The sequence below is a fragment of the Hemiscyllium ocellatum genome, unplaced genomic scaffold (genome assembly GCF_020745735.1).
Source record: "Hemiscyllium ocellatum isolate sHemOce1 unplaced genomic scaffold, sHemOce1.pat.X.cur. scaffold_1597_pat_ctg1, whole genome shotgun sequence".
Lineage (NCBI taxonomy): Eukaryota > Metazoa > Chordata > Chondrichthyes > Orectolobiformes > Hemiscylliidae > Hemiscyllium > Hemiscyllium ocellatum.
This window is the reverse complement of record NW_026867828.1, coordinates 53,963-71,415: the sequence shown is the minus strand read 5'-3', so window position 1 is coordinate 71,415 and position 17,453 is coordinate 53,963. Positions and strand designations below refer to the sequence as shown.

At 45.0% G+C, this 17,453-nt stretch overlaps 1 protein-coding gene across 1 annotated transcript in view; it reads left to right on the top strand.

The window, feature by feature from the left end:
* Window positions 1-17,453, top strand: part of LOC132810273 (zinc finger protein 850-like) — a 43,260-nt gene continuing 25,807 nt past the window's right edge. Inside the window, exons 1-2 of the mRNA XM_060822635.1 lie at window positions 1-24; window positions 4,498-5,514. Of these exons, the coding sequence (XP_060678618.1) occupies window positions 1-24; window positions 4,498-5,514 (1,041 nt within the window). The remainder of the gene's footprint in view (window positions 25-4,497; window positions 5,515-17,453) is intronic.

Genomic DNA, 17,453 nt, shown 5'->3' with positions numbered 1-17,453 from the left:
ATGACGGTCGCTGCGGTTGATGAGGTAATTAGGAGAAGAATGGAACCAAGAGTGAGCAACCGGAGCAGCGGGTGACAGCATGGAGGGCAGAGAGGAAAGGGGATAGGGAGAGACAAGGAGGAGCATTTGGTAGAGGGTTTGAGCGACAGGGGCAGAGATGAAGGTCTCCACAGGCAGGATGCCATTATTGTGGAAAGATAGGGCATTTTAGGCGGGAGTGTCCTGATCTATAAAGGGAAGAAAGAGCCATTCCGCTTATGATTTTGATAACGACGGGGAGGGGGACAACAACTGGCATCATTTCTGAGCAGTCAGGGGTTAACAACCCAGTCATAGATTGGCTGAATAGTACATTCGGTAGATGGGGAACTGTGCTGGGACAGCTGGCCCTTGGTTTATGCATCTCTGTTGCTATCTTTATTACCTGTGGTGGTTGTTGTATACCATGTATCAGGACGCTTGTGACACGAAAGATTGACCGTGCCCTGATGGGAAAGGATGACCCCCACCTGCATACCAGGCAGCGGTGCTGGTGGAGCCTGTGATGGGGGCACACCAAGGAAAGATTACGGGATCGAAACCAGAGGGAATGGAGGAGATATGCCTGAGAGAGAAACACGGGACAATATATGATTTTGCTTTATAACTGTGTCACTCATTTCTAATCCTTCTCCTTTAGGGCCTCAGAATGTGAGGGCTGTGGTCCAAGGACCCCCTAGTTATATATTTTTCCCGTTTAAATTTGCAACAGGTAAATTTGTGCTTTTATGCTGCAGTTAGAGATTGTGAAGTGCTATGTGCCTCAAGACTCAAGAAACTATTGTTCACCCAAGAGATTCCTAGCCATCATCTGGTATTCCTAAATGGCTTCGATTGGTCTCGAAAGCCACTGATCACAGTAATAAGCCAGTTGCCACTGCCCGTGTCCATCCTTAACGTCTGTGAAATGGATGTGGGTTTTTGTTGGTCAGTGAAGAAGACTGGTTAGCCAGTAATGGGTAAGATTCCTCGAGCGAGGAACAACCTAAGACAGGCACAGTCGTGCATTGGCCTTCAGAATAGTGGCCTGTGGTCATGTGGCTTTAGCAGATCCCTGGTCTTTGCATCCGTGTCGGGAATCTGATTAAGTTTCTGGCTGGCAAAGCAGCTTGATAGAAGGAAAATCGTGCACTCAGTACATTGTATTCACAGTATTTTGGACAGATGAAAATGCCAGTTTTGTGGCAGCTTCCAGAACCGACTTAACAACAAACCTTTGGGAAGGAAGGAAAGCACATTGAATCCTATTACAAAAGATTTGACACGATTTCAGTAGTTTAAAATTATTTTAGGATGTCATGATATAATATGACCGATTTTAATGAGTCGTTGTACAATTAGATGTTCTTTGGAAAACAGACCTTCATTCTGCAGGCATCCTAACTCATCCACTTTGTGTTTTCCCTGGTTCTCTTCCTTTTGTTATCATGCTCAGTTTCACTGTGTTTTTTATCGTTTTGTTAGTTTTGAGATAGCTTTTTTTTAAGTTGTTTTCTTTTAAAAGAAATAACCTAGAATTGCCTACTAATTGTTAATTTTCGCTTGTTGCTTGTTTTGTAGCGGTATGCTGCTTAGGGACCCCTTCACCCTGAACTAATGTGTCCCTAGAACCGGTCGGCCTGGTTGAGATAACGTGTTCGGAGAAGCCAAAGGGACGTTTGGGGGGCGTCCACCGACACACCCGGCCCCGGTTGCCGTGCGACATTGCGTTTGTAGCGGTATGGGTTGATGTGGCCTCAGTAGAGGCCAAGGGAGGGAATGTTGAGATGTATATCTAATAGGCCTCGGGAGGGTAGAGTTGTAGTTACTGCTTGGGGAATCAGGGGGCGCTGCAGAGCGGTTGTTTGGACTGCTGACCGAAACTGCCTGTACAGCTGGACTGCTGTTTACGAGACTGAAACTGTCTCGTAGACAGCTACCAAGGTCAGGCAGCACAATGGCAGGCTCTTCTCAGCGTAGCTGCCGAGGCCATAACGGGTGGCTGAGCTGTTGTTTACCAGACTGGAACTGTCTCGTGGATATTTGCCAAGGCCGAATGAGCTGTCACAGGAGACGCTTTGTGTGCGAGAGATCACGTGTGTGAGTAGTTACGTAGCTTAGCAAAAAATATATCAAGTGTGGATTTCTGGGGGAAAAACAGAATGTGCACCTTCTCCAGTGAAAGCATGTATTTCACTGTAATCAGCTACGATTCTGCGAAATAAAGAACCTGCTTGTGCCAACTAATTGAGAGTCTGTGGTCTCTCCTCTAAATGAACACGCAAGTACAAATTTCTGTCCTAACAATATGAACAGGGCTGTATGTCAAAGGACAGCATTATTTCATCCTCTTCTACCTTGTGTGTTTGGTGTTCAGGAATTCTTGGGTGGAGTGAATGGAGTGGCGTGAATCTTCTACTCAGTTTTTTAGTCTTCACTGGAGTTCTTTGACTAGTCTGTATAGTGGTGTTCCAGGTAGTGAGACTGTGGGCCTGAGGGGAGCTCCTGGTTTGAAGAGGAGAACAACAAAGTGCCATTCCTAGATGTCACAGTAGAGCAAACAGTTAAGGGGAACTTCAAACTAGCGTCTACAGGAAACAATACACATGGATCAAATACTTAACTACAGAAGCAATCATCCCAACACCCACAAACGAAGCTGCATCAGGAGATTAATTCAACAAGGCACCACACATTGCAGCACAGAGGAACTGCGATGGGCAGAAGAGAAATACGTATACGTACTCAAGAACGGGTAACAATAAACCCAGTGCGCCATTTTCTCATTGATGCTTCCAAACTGACCCTCAAATTTGGTTTGTCCCTGCATTCTTTCCTGGTTGTCTTTTTGTGGGTTTTGAAAACTTTCCCAATCCTCTGACTGAGGATACGAGTTGGGAAGTTATGTTGTGGCTGATAGGACATTGGGTAGACCACTTGGAATATTGTGTGTAATTCTGGTCTCGCTCCTATCAGAATGATATTGTGAAACTTCAAAGGGTTCAGAACACATTTAAAACGATGTTGTCAGGGTTTGAGCTGAATGGGCTGGGCTGTTTTTCCTTGTGCACCAGAGGCTGAGGGGTGACTGAGAGTCATTAATAAAATCATGAGAGGTATGGATAGGGTAAATAGACAAGGACATTTCCCTGGGTGAGAGAGTCCAGAACCAAAGGGCAAAAGGTTTAGAGTGGAGGAGGGCAAGATTTGAAAGGGTCTTAAGGAGTAACCTTTTCATGCAGAGAGTGGTGTGTGGAAGGAATGAGCTGCCAGAGGAAGTGGTGGATGTTGATACAGCTATGACATTTAAAAGGCATCTGGATAGGTATATGAATAGGAAAGGTTTAGAGGGATACGGGTAAGTGCTGGCAAATGGGACTAGATTAGGCCAGGATATCTGGATGGCCCGAAGGGGCTGTTCTGTGCTGTAAATCTGACTCTGGCTTGCCACGAACATTTGCCATGTCCGTATGTTTAGTTTCTCTCTGGTTGTCTGTGTCAATGTCTTGATGTCTCATTCCACCCACCACATACCACCACCACCCCCACCACCCACCACAGGGACGATAACCAATTCATGTCTGTTTTTTATCAAGAAGCTGTATTGCAGGTTCAACCTGAATTTACACTTCTTTTGCTTCCCAAAATCAGACTTGCTCACTCTCAACAATATCCTGAAAGATATTAACTTTCACGTGGTGTTATCCAAAATTCTTGGATGCCAGTCCTGACGTTTTTGCTTTTTCTGTCCCTGTAAGATCCTGAATCAGCAACTTCAGGAGAATTAATTTGAGCGGAGTGAGAATGGAGTAGGAGGAGAGAGAGTGGGATGCTTTCAATTTTGTGGAACAGCAAAAGAAAAAAATGTTCTGCAGAAAGTGGAGTAGCTTGTTCTGAATTTCTACCCTGGCCTGACCGTGATGACTTTTGTAATCTCTTTTTCCAGAGTATTTGAAGATCTGAAGACTGAAGTTTAAAAATCAACAGATGAAGGGCCTATGCCTGAATTGTCGATTCTCCTGCTGTTTGGATGCTGCCTGACCTGCTGTGCTGTTCCAGCACCGCACTTTTCAACTCCTCTCCAGCCTCTGCAGTCCCCACTTTCACGTCAATGTCTGACAGTCACTCAATCCATCGGGACCTCCACGATTTTCAACTATGATTCTGTGAGAAGGAGCAAAACATTTTGGTTCCTGTTTCAGACCATTTTCAGCATCAGCAGGACTGGATGAGAGTCTCTACTGTTACAGCGCACTGTGTGTAAAGCCTGAAACAGTTATACGGCCAGGAAAGAGGAATTTACTGTGGGCAGGGACCATACACGGGTCTGTAGCTGTGGCCATGGTGAAACCAGAGGAATCCCACACTGTGGAGAAACCGTGGAAGTGTTGCGACTGCGGGACAGGCTTCCATGCCCCATCTGTCCTGGAGATTCATCGGCGAAGTCACACCGGGGAGAGGCCATTCTCCTGCCCCAAGTGCGGGAAAGGCTTTACCTGCTCCTCCCACCTGCTGGACCACGGCCGAGTCCACACTGGGGAGAAGCCATTCTCCTGCCCTGAGTGTGGGAAGGGCTTCACCTACTCCTCCCACCTGGTGGCCCACCAGCGCGTCCACGCTGGGGAAAGGCCCTTCCCCTGCTCGGAGTGTGGGAAGGCCTTCAGCAAATCCTCGGACCTGCTGAAGCACCAATGGGTCCACAGAGGGGAGAGGCCATTCAGCTGCCCTGAGTGCGGGAAGACCTTCAGTGATTCCTCTACCCTGCTGAGGCACCAGTGGGTCCACATCGGGAAAAGGCCGTTTTCGTGCCCTGAGTGCAGGAAGGGCTTCACCCGCTCTTCCGCTCTGCTGACCCATCTGCGGGTCCACACGGGTGAGAAGCCCTTTAGCTGCCCTGAGTGCAGGATGGCCTTCAGTAGGTCTTCCCACCTGCTGAGGCACCAGCGAGTCCACACTGGGGAGAGGCCGTACTCCTGCCTTCAGTGCGGAAAGTGCTTTACCCAGCCCTCCAACCTGCTGACCCACCAGCGGATCCACACCCGCGAGAGACCGTTCTCCTGCCCCGAGTGCGGGAAGGGTTTTGCTGTTTCCTCCCACCTCGTGGCCCACCGGCGGGTCCACACAGGGGAGAGGCCATTCAGCTGCCCCGAGTGCGGGAAGGCCTTCAGCAATTCCTCTGCCCTGCTTAGGCACCAGCGCATTCACACCGGAGAGAAGCCGTTCTCCTGCCCAGAGTGCGGGAAGGGCTTTACCCGCTCCTCCACACTGCTGACCCACCAGCGGGTCCACACAGGGGAGAGGCCATTCAGCTGCCCCGAGTGCAGGAAGGCCTTCAGCGATTCCTCTGCTCTGCTGAAGCACCAGCGAGTCCACACCGGGGAGAGGCCCTTCAGCTGCCCTGAGTGCGGGAAGAGGTTTACGTTTTCCCGCAACTTGCGGAAGCACCAGCGGGGGCACCAGCGCTCACAACAAGCGGATTCCACCACTGACACTGCTGTGAGTCCCCCCCAGGACTGATTCTCCTGACAGTGGGTGCAGTGGGAGAGTTGGTGCACTGTATTTGTTTTCGGTTGGACTGCAACCCCATGGTGACTCAGGGGTGGCATGGTGACTCAGTGATTAGCACTGCTGCCTCATGGCACCAGGAACCAAGGATCAATTCCACCCTTGGGGCAACTGTCTGTGTGGAGTTTGTGGAGGGTAGGAGAATGGATGAGATAAGAAACCGCTGCCTTTCTTGAGACAAGTCTCCCGGAGAGAACTTGCTGACTGACTGATTGTCTGATCTACTGATCCTCACAGTGCCTCATTGCCCTCAGTTAACTGGAGGAGGTCCACACAGATGTACCGAAGCCCCTCTTTGGACTGTGGAAGGAAACCTGTGCAGACAGGGAAAACATGCAAACTCCACACAGACAGTTACCTGAGGCTGGAATTGAACTTGGGTCCCTTATGCTGTGAGGTAGCAATGCATAGCAGTGTGCTATCCCAATATGTTATAAAATTTGAATAAACCTACTAAGTTGTAAATGTGTTCATAACAAGAACTTAGTGTAAATGTTTGGAAGCAAAAGTCCATCGGAATTGTCTTTGGGACGGATCCAAAACTTACTTCATTCATGATTGAAAATACTTTGATCTCTGGAACTGTCTGCCAGAGAGTGTGTTGGAGTCAGATTCAATTACGGTATTCAAAATAGAGGTGGATCATTAAACTGAAAAGGAAAGCAATTGCAGTGTTCAGTGAAGAATAGTACAAGGTACTGTAGTGGACGTCAGAGGATGAGTTTCCTGTTCACTTGCTCCTGTTACCATTTCAGGTTGCTGACTTTTCGTCAGCATCCTGTACATGTTGGGATTTTTTTCTCCTTTCTAGTATCTACTTGAGTGACTCAATGACAAATCTAATTTATGAATTGTTCCTATGATATCGACAGTGCTATATAAATTGTGGGTCACAACATGTCCAAGTGAGGAAAAACAAACTGTTCATCTTAAATATTTATTTTTAAACAATGGAAATAAAATTCATGTTTGGAAAACACACAACTTGCTGTGTAGTAAGATCATCATAAATAGGAATGGGAGTAAATAATTGACCATTGAGCTGCTCTGTCTTTCATTTATCTAAATTCTCTTTCCTGCACTTGTTTTTTCATGACTTCATCTGCTGAAGTGACTACACTCCAAAAGCTTGTGATTTCAACATAGAACTAGGAGCAAGAGTCGGCCTTCTGGCCCTTCGAGTCTGCTTCACCACTCAATAAAATCATGAATCATCTTTTCGTGGAGTATACTCCACTGACCTGCGTTTTCACCTGATCCCTTAATTCTTTTACGTTTTTGAAAAAAATATCTACTGCTTCTAGTGATTGCTGAAGTAATGTCAAATCCTTCCCTGGGCAAGGAATTCCATAGATGAACAACCCTCCGGGTGAAGAAGTTTCTTCTCAGTTCAGTTTTAAACCTGCTTCCTCTAATCTTGAGGCCACGCGGTATTATCCTAGTTTCACCTTCCAGTGCAACATCCTATCTCTATTTCTTTCAGAATTGAATATATTTCTGTAAGATCTTCCAAACAAACCTGCTGGACTATAACCTGGTGTCATGTGACTTATGACTAAAAAATGTGTTACCACGCATCCTCATAGCAGTGGGATTTCAGGGCTCGAAGATTGGGACACTACCACTGCATCATAAAATAAAACCCTCTGCAGCAAATAGGTCTTCTTTTATTGAATGAATGGGGAGAGGTTTCTTCTCAACATGGGGCACAAATATTATACCCTCAGAGCCCATTACACTGAATTGAGTCCTCTTCGGTTGAATGAATGGATGTGGAGGTGCCATAGTTCAAATCGTTAAAAATCACATCTTGCCCCTGAATATGTGACACTACCGCTATAGCCCCAGAGCCCGTTGCAGTAAATTGGGTCAGCTGCTGTTGAATGAATGAACGGGAATGAAAAGGGCGGATACACTGAGCCGCTTGTGACATTCCCCACCAATCCCAAAGCTTGTGGTCAGTACCGACCAATCGGAGAGAGAGATTGCAGAGGGTGGGACAACACTTCACGCAAACGCGGCCGCTATTGGTCAGGTGGAGTAACGTGCGCTCTGATTGGAGGAGGCGCGGATGACGCGCGTCACTGAAGGAGACGGAAAGGAGAAGAAAAACAAAGATGGCGGCGCGAGGCTGCGGTTTCTGACGGAGGGAGGGGGGCAGACAGGCATCGTTTACCTCAGAAAATACCTTTAAAATACATTTCACATTAAAGTCGGAACTTTTCAAACAAGAGGTGACGGTTACCGGGTGAACGGGAAAACAAATTAAAACTGTCGGCGGTGGAGGAGAGAGAGCCGGCGCCCGCGGCTTCTTCGGCGGCGGCCGGAGCCCAGGAGCTCAACAACCCCCCGGAGCTGGAGGAAGGTCCGAGCTCCAAGAAGCGGGGGGTCCGGCTGGAGGCTGGATTTACTCAAGGCTTGTATCTATTAACTTATTTAAATGGTACCTACTGTATGGGGGTATGGTTTACATTAAAACCGGAGGATCATGTCAGAGTGTTTGTTTATATTGAGCAGTTGTAGTTGGTAAAATACACTCCCTGGAGGAACACCTTCTATGATGCTGCATTTCTTACCTTCTGCCCTTCCCCCATTTGTTATCTCTCATCTCAATTTTACATTCTTTTGATCAAATTTTATTTCACATTAATCAGACTTTCTATCCACTGTGTGCTATTAATTTGTTTGTTGTATTATTGTAAGACAAAATTAATGATATTTCATTTGATGTCAGAGTTTGACATTGACTGTGCAGGTGTGAATACCAGTAAGTTGTGGAAATAAATCAACAACTTGTGCTTTTTAACAAAAAGAGCTGTTCACTGCTATCAATGGCATTCTCTCATCTGAGGGTGATGATTCAAGTCTGACCAACAAACTGTTTCATGCAGTTACCCAATTTAATGAAACTTTTTCAGAAAATAACTCTGGCAGATTAAGATTTATACAACTTATTTCTAAGATTCATTTATGTGCCCAGTTCTCTACTTGGTCTCCTCTACATTGTGGAGAATGGAGGCCAACTTGCAGAACATTTTAGAGACCAGCTCTGGGATGCTGAAACTAAATGACTCCACTGTTCTGTGGCCAATCACTTTAACTCTCTCTCCTCCACCACCAAACTCTAACCACCTGACGCCTGGCAGAAGAACACCTCATCTTCTGCCTCTTAAATACAGCTGCTGTTTCTCTACTTATCTGGATGTTTGTAGTTTCCTTAATTAGATATTGATTCATGGGGCTTGGTGGTGATAGGGAATCTGTCCATGACTGAGAACAATGTCACAGGCACAAAGCATTAGACATTTTAAAAATACTTTTATTGCAACCTTTTTCAAAATTATAAAGCTATAAAATAGGAAAATAACATTCTAACAACAATAACAACAGTAAACCAACTACTATACTACTCCACAAAACATATCAAAATTATACTCACTACAGATCAATAAATAATATGCTCAGTGTAATAAGACCTTAGCTTTCAATCTTCAAGAACATCAATTATTACCCGAACACTTGTTTGAAATTCTTCCTGTCAGGGCATAGAGTTCAGTATACCAAACCGACACGGCTACACAAAGGCCTTAATTAAAATGGCAGACAAATCTGCTTCCAGGTAATTCAAAAAGGACTGCCATGTCTTTTAAAAATTCTGTTTTTTGGTGCACCATATTTGTGAGAATGTCCAAAGCAATGTGTTCCATAATTAACTTGTGCCACCCTGACAGACACCAGGGGAGGGGGTTTCGCAGACACCCAGCACATCAGAATATTCTTCCTTGCACAAAAAGTGAGGATATTAAAAACTTTCACCCATGCACATCTCGGGAAGATAGGTTTGTCAACCCCAGGAGGAGAGAGACCAAGTCAACCTTACCTCTGGTCCCCAAGATCCTCTCTAGTACTCCTGCCATAGCTCTCCAATACATAAGAGGCTTGTGGCAGGACCATGCTAAAATTACTGGACCTTACACCATTGGTGAGAATCGCTGATAAAGGACCACTGTAAAGGACTGTTACCCATCTAGAAAAATTTCACCTCGACTAAACCACTCCAGGGTATTAAAAAAAAGGAAATGGCCACTCCACCCAGTCAAATCCCTTCTCTACATCCAAGGAAACCAACAACCCTTGAAATGATTGCTGTTGACACACTTGAATCATTTTAAGCAAGCTCCTGGGTTGGATTGGACATGATAAATTACCAAAAGTGTCCAGGTATGTGCGGATTAGGGGGATTGGCTATACCAAATTGTCCCACAGTGTAGAGGGATGTGTAGGATGGATTTGCCATGGAAAATGCATGGAGGAGGGTGGGGGTGTGGGATGCTCTTCGGAGTGTCAGCATGGACTAAATGGGCCAAATGGTCTGCTCCCACACTGTACGGATTCTATGACACCACCAAAGGAGCATTTTATCTGCATCTACCCTGTCAAGCCCCTTTCTGAATTTTGCTGGTTTCAAGAAGATCACTTCTGGTTCTTTGTGTCATAGAGTCATACAGCACAGAAACAGACCCTTCAGTCCAACTCATCCACATTGATGAGAATTCCCAAACTAAATTGCCTCCTTTTGGCCCATATCTACTTAAACCTTTTCATTAATGTACCTATCCAAATGTCTTTTACGTGCAGTAACTGTACCTGCACCTACTACTTCCTTTGGAAGCTCATTCACTCACAAACCATCCTCTCTAAAAAGGTTGCACTCGGGTTCCTTTTAAATCTCTCTTCTCTCACCTTAAAAAAAAATACACCCCCTAGTTTTGATCACTCCCACGCTAAGAAAGAGATCTTTGCAATTCACCTTACCTACACCCCTTTTGAATTTATAAATCTATATAAGCTCAACCCTCGACTCCTTTGCTCCAGTTAAAAAACAAAATCCCAGCCTCTCCTTATAACTCAACCCCTCCAGCCTTGGCAACATTCTGGTAAATCTTTTCCAAATCCTCTCCAATAGTATCCTTCCTATGACGGGGTGACCAAGACTTTAGTCAATACTCTAAAAGCAACATCCTGGATAACTTCATGACTTCCTAACTCCGTTACTCAATGATGTGAACAATGAAAGCAAATGTGCTAAGCGCCTTCTTAACCACCCTGTCTACCAGTGATGTAACTTTCAAAGAACTACGTACTGAGACCACCCCCCCACCCCCCCCCAGGTCTCTCTGTTCTACAACAAGACCCAGGGCCCCATTACTTGTACAAGTTTTGTTGGTTTTACCAAGATGTAACCCCTTGCTTTTATCCATACCCCTCTCAGACACACACATTCACCCCCTCCCTGACACCCTCACCCTCTCACAGGCTTATACTTCCATCACACACTCACTTTACCACACATGCACATACACAAATATGCACTCTTATGTGCACGCACGCACGCACACACACACACACACACACACACATATATACACAAGTCTATGGGGTGAATTTGCATTTAGAGTCAGAGTCATAGAGATGTACAGCATGGAAACAGACCCTTCGGTCCAACTTGTCCATGCCAACTAGATATCCTAATCTAATCTGGTCCCATTTGCCAGCACCTGGCCCATATCCCTCTAAACCGTTCCTATTCATAAACCCATCCAGATGCCTTTTAAATGGTGTAATTATACCAGCCTCAACCACTTCCTCCAGCAGCTCATTCCATACACACACCACCCTGTGTGAAAAACGTTGCTCCTTAGGTCCGTTTTATATTTTTCCCCTCTCATCATACACCTATGCCCTATAGTTCTGGACTCCCCCACTCCAAGGAAGATACTTTGTCTATTTACCCTATCAATGCCCCTCATAATTTTATAAACCTCAATAAGGTCACCTCTCAGCCTCTGACCCTCCAAGGAAAACAGTCCCAGCCTATTCAGCCTCTCCCAATAGCTCAACCCCTGCAACTCTGGCAACATCCTTGAAAGGGTTCAGAAAAGATTTACAAGTTTCACAACATCCTTGGGATAGGAAGGAGACCAGAATTGCATGCAATATTTCAACAGTGGCCTAAGCAATGCTCAATGCTCTGACCAAAAAAAGGAAAGCATACCAAATGCCACCTTCACTATTCTATCTACCTGCGACTCCACTTTCAATGAATTATGAATCTGCACTCAAAGGTCTCTTTGTTCAGCAACACTCCCTCGGACCTTACCGTTAAGTGTCTAAGTCCTGCTTTTCCAAAATCCAGCACCTTGCATTTATCCAAAATAAACTCCATCTGCCTATCCTCAGCCCATTGGCCCATCTGTTCAAGATCCTGTTATACTTATTAGCTGTCTGTTACATCTCCAATTTTGGTGTCATCTGCAAACTTGCTAACTAATACCTCCTATGTTCACATGCAAATCATTTATATAAATGATGAAAGTAGTAGATCCAGCATTGATCCTTGTGGCACACCACTGGTCACAGGCCTCTAGTCTGAAAAGCAACCCTCCACCACCATTCTACCTTGCAGAATTATATTTGCTGATACGTTCAATTTTGCTTAAAAATGCACAAAGTCTGCAGGCAGTCAATCCACGCAATATTTTGTAAATTCCTACTTTGGAAATAGAACCAGTCTGACTTGAGATTGGCATACAGATGGTTTCCGACCTCAACTTTAATACATTGTCTGAGCCGAAATGTCACCTTAAGTTATGTCGAGAATGTGACTTAAAAATAGTTCTGGGATTTACATATTAATGAACCTAAACCTGCAACCCATTCTAAAAGGTGAAAGATGTAACAGCAATCTAGATTGTTCAATATACCATTTCAGTTGCATGACACTGTAATCTTTTGCTACAAATTCTGTCCTATGATCCTGCTCCACAGCTACCATATGAAAGAGCAGTACTCCAAAAGCTAGTCCTTCCAAATAAACCTGTTGGACTATAAACTGCTGTTGTATGGTTTTTAACTCTTTTTCTCGTGAATACAGCCCACACCTTGCACTGCTGCCAGTAAACTTTACAATGCTGATGAAATAATGCAGCAGCTGCAGAGATGAAAAATTCAACAGTTTCTAACGATACTAGCTATTCATTTTCTGCTCCTTCTGATACACAACATTGGAAACTTAGTGCTAGAGGTTGAAAGAAATGAATGGTGACTGGGACATCTGGTCAGCCTCTGCAGACCCTCTTGCCCTTCCTTGTTTGAGCAAAATGCAACCCCTGGCTTTTATCCACACCTCTCTTATGCACATACTCTCTGACACACACACATGCCCAATACTCACCCTCGCACAGACTGATACTCCATAACACTCACTTCACCAAGCAAGCACCCATGGAGACACCTGTGCTGCCCTGCATAGTTTGCAGAAATCTCTTCTCTTCAGAGAATCCCCACAGTGTGGAAGCAGGTTACTGGACCCAACGAGTCTACCCGACCCTCCAGAAAGTAACTCCCCTACCCCCATTTCTCTACATTCACCCTGACTAATGCACCTAACCTGGACATCCCTGGGCACTATGGGTAATTTGAGCATGGCCAATCCACCCTAACCTGGACAAAGTTAAAAATCACATAACATCAAGTTATTTGGAAGCACTGGCTTTCGGTATGAAACTCTTTCATCAGGTGGTTGTGAAGAATAAGATCATAAGGGACAGAATTTGTGGAAAAACATTGCAGTGTCCTGCCACTGAAATGATGTTTTGAACTAACCTGGATTGTTAAGTCTCATCTATTCAAATGGGTTGCAGGCTTCATTAATATGTAAATCTCCAACTTCCTGGAAGGCACTTCTCAACATAATTTAAGGTTTTATAACAAAAGATGACATCGCAGCTCAGACAATGCATTAAATGTGTGAGATCAGAGTCCAAACTTTGAATCAAACTTGTTCTATTTCCAAAGTCAAATTTACAAAATATTATATGTATTGACTGTCTGCAGATTGTACATTTTGAAGCAAAATAGAATGTATCTACAAATAAAAATTCACCCCCATGGACTTGTGTGTATACACGCGTGAGAGAGAGGAAGTCTACTTCTGTGCTGTACGTGTCCACCTCTATTTCATAAGATACTTCATTTCTGGTGTAAATATTGTAAATCATAGCTGGGTACTAACAATTAGATGTAAGGGAGAAAGAATCCTCAAGTTGGGCACAATCAGAATCCTGGGAGAGCCCTATTTCTGGTTTGCTTCCTAATGAACAGACATTAAGCACTAGCACCTATTTATTTCTCATGTTGTTTCATTTTTCTTGTTTGATTCCCTGCTAGGACTACACTTTTGTACCTGGTTGGTTGAGAGACTGGGAGATTGTGCGCATTGGGCTTTGATTGACTGACTGAATATTGTATTGTTCCAGAAGGTGTAAAAAGAGGGGGTGGGGATCAAAGCTTCAGCAGAAATCCAGTAGAGCTGAGAACAGACTGACATCTTATTCTGTGGGAACAGAGATCAGAGGACAGAGAAATGAGAACCTGGAATCAGAGCGGACACCAGACTACCCTGTGGTCAATGCTTTGATTAGCATTGGCAACCCTCTACCTTTACCTAGCTTCCCATTTGACTACCCCTTCGATATTCAGGATCCAATTCTTTTCATCCTGAAGCCATGTTTCTGTAAGGAGTCTCAGATCATAATTATTCTCTTCAATGTGTGCAGACAATTCATTTACTTTTGTTACAGTGCAGCACACATGCAGACACACCACTTTTTGTTTCCACTTTTGTGATCTTCAGAATCCAGTTTTGATTGCTGGTATATTTACTCTCCTTGTCCCTTTCTATCATTCTCTGATGTTAATTTCCCATAGCACTACATTGCTCACCAGCCTTGATTTGGATTGACCAGGCTAAATTGCCCATGTCCAGGGATGTGCAGGTGAGGTGGGTTAGCCATGGGAAATGCAGGGTTATAGTTTCATAGTAATAGAAGCAGGAGTAGGCCATTTGGCCCATCCAGCCTGCTCCGCCATTCATTAAGATAATGGGTAAAACAATCTATCATCTCAGCTCCTCCTCCCTGCATTATCCCAACTATCCTTAATTAACCTACCATGCAAAAACCTAACCAACTGTGTCTTCAATATACTTAATGAGGCGATCTCTACTGCTTTCTTGGGCAGAGAATTCCATAGATTGACTACTATCCAGGAAAAATAGTTCCTCCTCATCTCTGTCCGAAATCCAATCCTCCAAATTATGTGGCCTGGTCTCATCCACCAGGAGAAATGTTTGAATAGGGTAGGGTTTCATCCCTACAGTGGAAATGAATTCCCACTTTCCACCAAAGTCCCGTACATAACTGGATATTAATCTACCTACATCTAGGTGGATAGGCTAGGACTTTTCTCACTGCAGCACAGGAGGTTGAGAGGTAACCGTAGAGATTTATAAAATCATGAAGGGGGTAGATAAGGTGAATGGTGGGGATTTTAAGATTAGAGAGCAAACTTTGAAGGTGAGAGGAGAAAGATTTTAAAAAAACTTGAGGGGCAGCATTTTTTTTAAAAAAGAGTGGTTTGTGTGTGGAATGAACATCCCGACAGTGGTGGATGCAGGTACAATAACAACATTTAAACGACATTTGGATAAGTACGTGAATAGGAAAGGTTCAGAGGGATATGGGCCAAACACAGGCAGGTATGACTAGTTCAGTTTGAGAAGATGGTCAGCATGGATTAGTTGGACTGAAGGGTCTGTTTCTATGCTGTATGACCTCTGTAACTGTTCTGTACTGGTCTTAAAAGCCATTTTCTCACCTTCCCCCATAAACATCCTCCTCTTTGTAGTTCCAAAATCAGATGAACTCAACCTTGAATATATTCAAAGATCCCCTAACTGCAGGCAGGCATCCCTACTTCTGAACTCAATTCCACTTGCTAATATACCGCTTGCTGCACCTGACAACAGGCAGTGACTAGTGTAGAAGGACGCTGAGGCCCCTTTGTACATCCACATGTCATTCCTGATGAAGGGCCCGTGCCCAAAACGTCAACTCTCCTGCTCATCGAATGTTGGCTGAGCATTTCCAGCACCACACTTTGACTCTGATCTCCAGCATTTGCTGTCTTCACTTTCTCCATATTGCAATGTCACCATTTAAACAATGCATCTCTTTTTGCTTTTTTTTAAACACCACAAAGGCTCTAACTTCACATTGGGGTACTATATTTGCCATGTGTTTGCCAATTGTGGTCTTCGGGAGACAGAGGGTAAACGTGGTTAACGGTTCGCCGAGCATCACAGCTGGGTCTGCAGAGGCCGACCGGACCTCCCAATCACCACCCATTTTAATTCCCCTTCCCACTCCCTTTCTGACATGACCATGTTCGGCCACCTCCATTGCCACAACAAACCAAACCACAAATTGGAGGAACACCACAACATCTTCCACCTGGGAAGCCTACAGCCTGGAGGACTCAACACTGAGTTCTCCACTTTCAAATAACCTCCTTCCCCACTCCTCGAATCCCTTCTCAGGTTCTTCCCCTTCCCCACCCCCACCTCTACCCCTCCCTGCCACCAACCAGATTCCTTCCTCCCAGTGACCAACCAGTTTGTACCCTCTGCCATTCTCCACCTATCCCCAATTCACCACCCTGCTCCCAGCACACCCTTGTTCTGCAGCTCTCCCAACACCTACCCCCAGTCCTGAACAAGGGTGACACCCAAAGCAAGGAACATGTGCAATGCTTGAGGAACGTATGCAATATGCTCAGTGGCAATGCTGGTATTATTGACTGATTTTGAAGTGTCCAAATACCAATAGGAGGAAAAAAAAGGTAAAACCACAACTTTTTTCCCCATCTGGCTCGATATTTTGTGGCTTTTGCATCTTGTATGGCTGCTCAACTTTCTTATGTCTTTTCCCTAGTGTAGGGGGTGAAGGTCTGCATGAGAAGGCCTAGGTTCAGGGTGAGAGCAGAAAGATATAAAATATACCTAAGGGGCAACGTTTCCATGCAGAGGGTGGTGTGTGTATGGAATGAGCTGCCAGAGGAAGTGGTGGAGGCTGCTACAATTAAAGCATTTAAAAGGTATCTGGATGGGTATATGTATAGGAAGGTTTAGAGGGATATGAGCCAAGTGCTGGCAAGTGGGACTGGATTAATTTAGGATATCTGGTTGGCATGGACGGGTTGGACCGAAGGGTCTGTTTCTGTGCTGTACATCTCTCCCACTCTAAATAATAAAATGTATACTTTGACAAATTACAAACTGTATCCATGTTAATAAGGTTTAGTTACCACACACTTCACTCACCATTCTCAACAGGTCCTGTCCCTTCAATGACTGAGGAACATCCGCCTCCAGAATGGTCACCGGCTCCTGCCTGCTGTACAGCCGGCCGGTGTGGCCGTGACACAGCAGCTGCACCAGGAAGGCGGTGGTGACCAGTGACGGGGGTCTGCCCCGGGCCGCACGGCGCCATTTTCCTAACGGCCGCCGCTTCCCCGCTCGAGCGACTTCTCCTCCCAACCGCCTTCACCCCCGCGTGACGTCTGCACGGGGGGATGGGCGGGGCCGGGGGAGCCTCACCGTCACCAAGCAACAGCCACCTCGCGCTACAACTGCTGCTCCCTGAAGCGGGAAATCTGCATTTTAAAGGGACATGGACATTTAACGGGCTATTTCTGCAAATAGATTGAAATGGACAAGATTACATTTCAAAAGGATGGAGGCACATTCAAAGGGATATCTTAATATGCAAAATGACCCAGTAATATCTAAATGAATCTACATTTCGAAGAGACGTTGCCCTATTTATAAGTTTTGGCATTTGAAGTTATTTGGGCAAAAGTAATAGCAAATGAAATATCAAAAGAAATTCAAAGTTATGAGGAGGAATAAATATCTTGTTTAACCAACTACAATGGCAGGGCAGAGAATTTCAGAAATGCGCAATAAATAT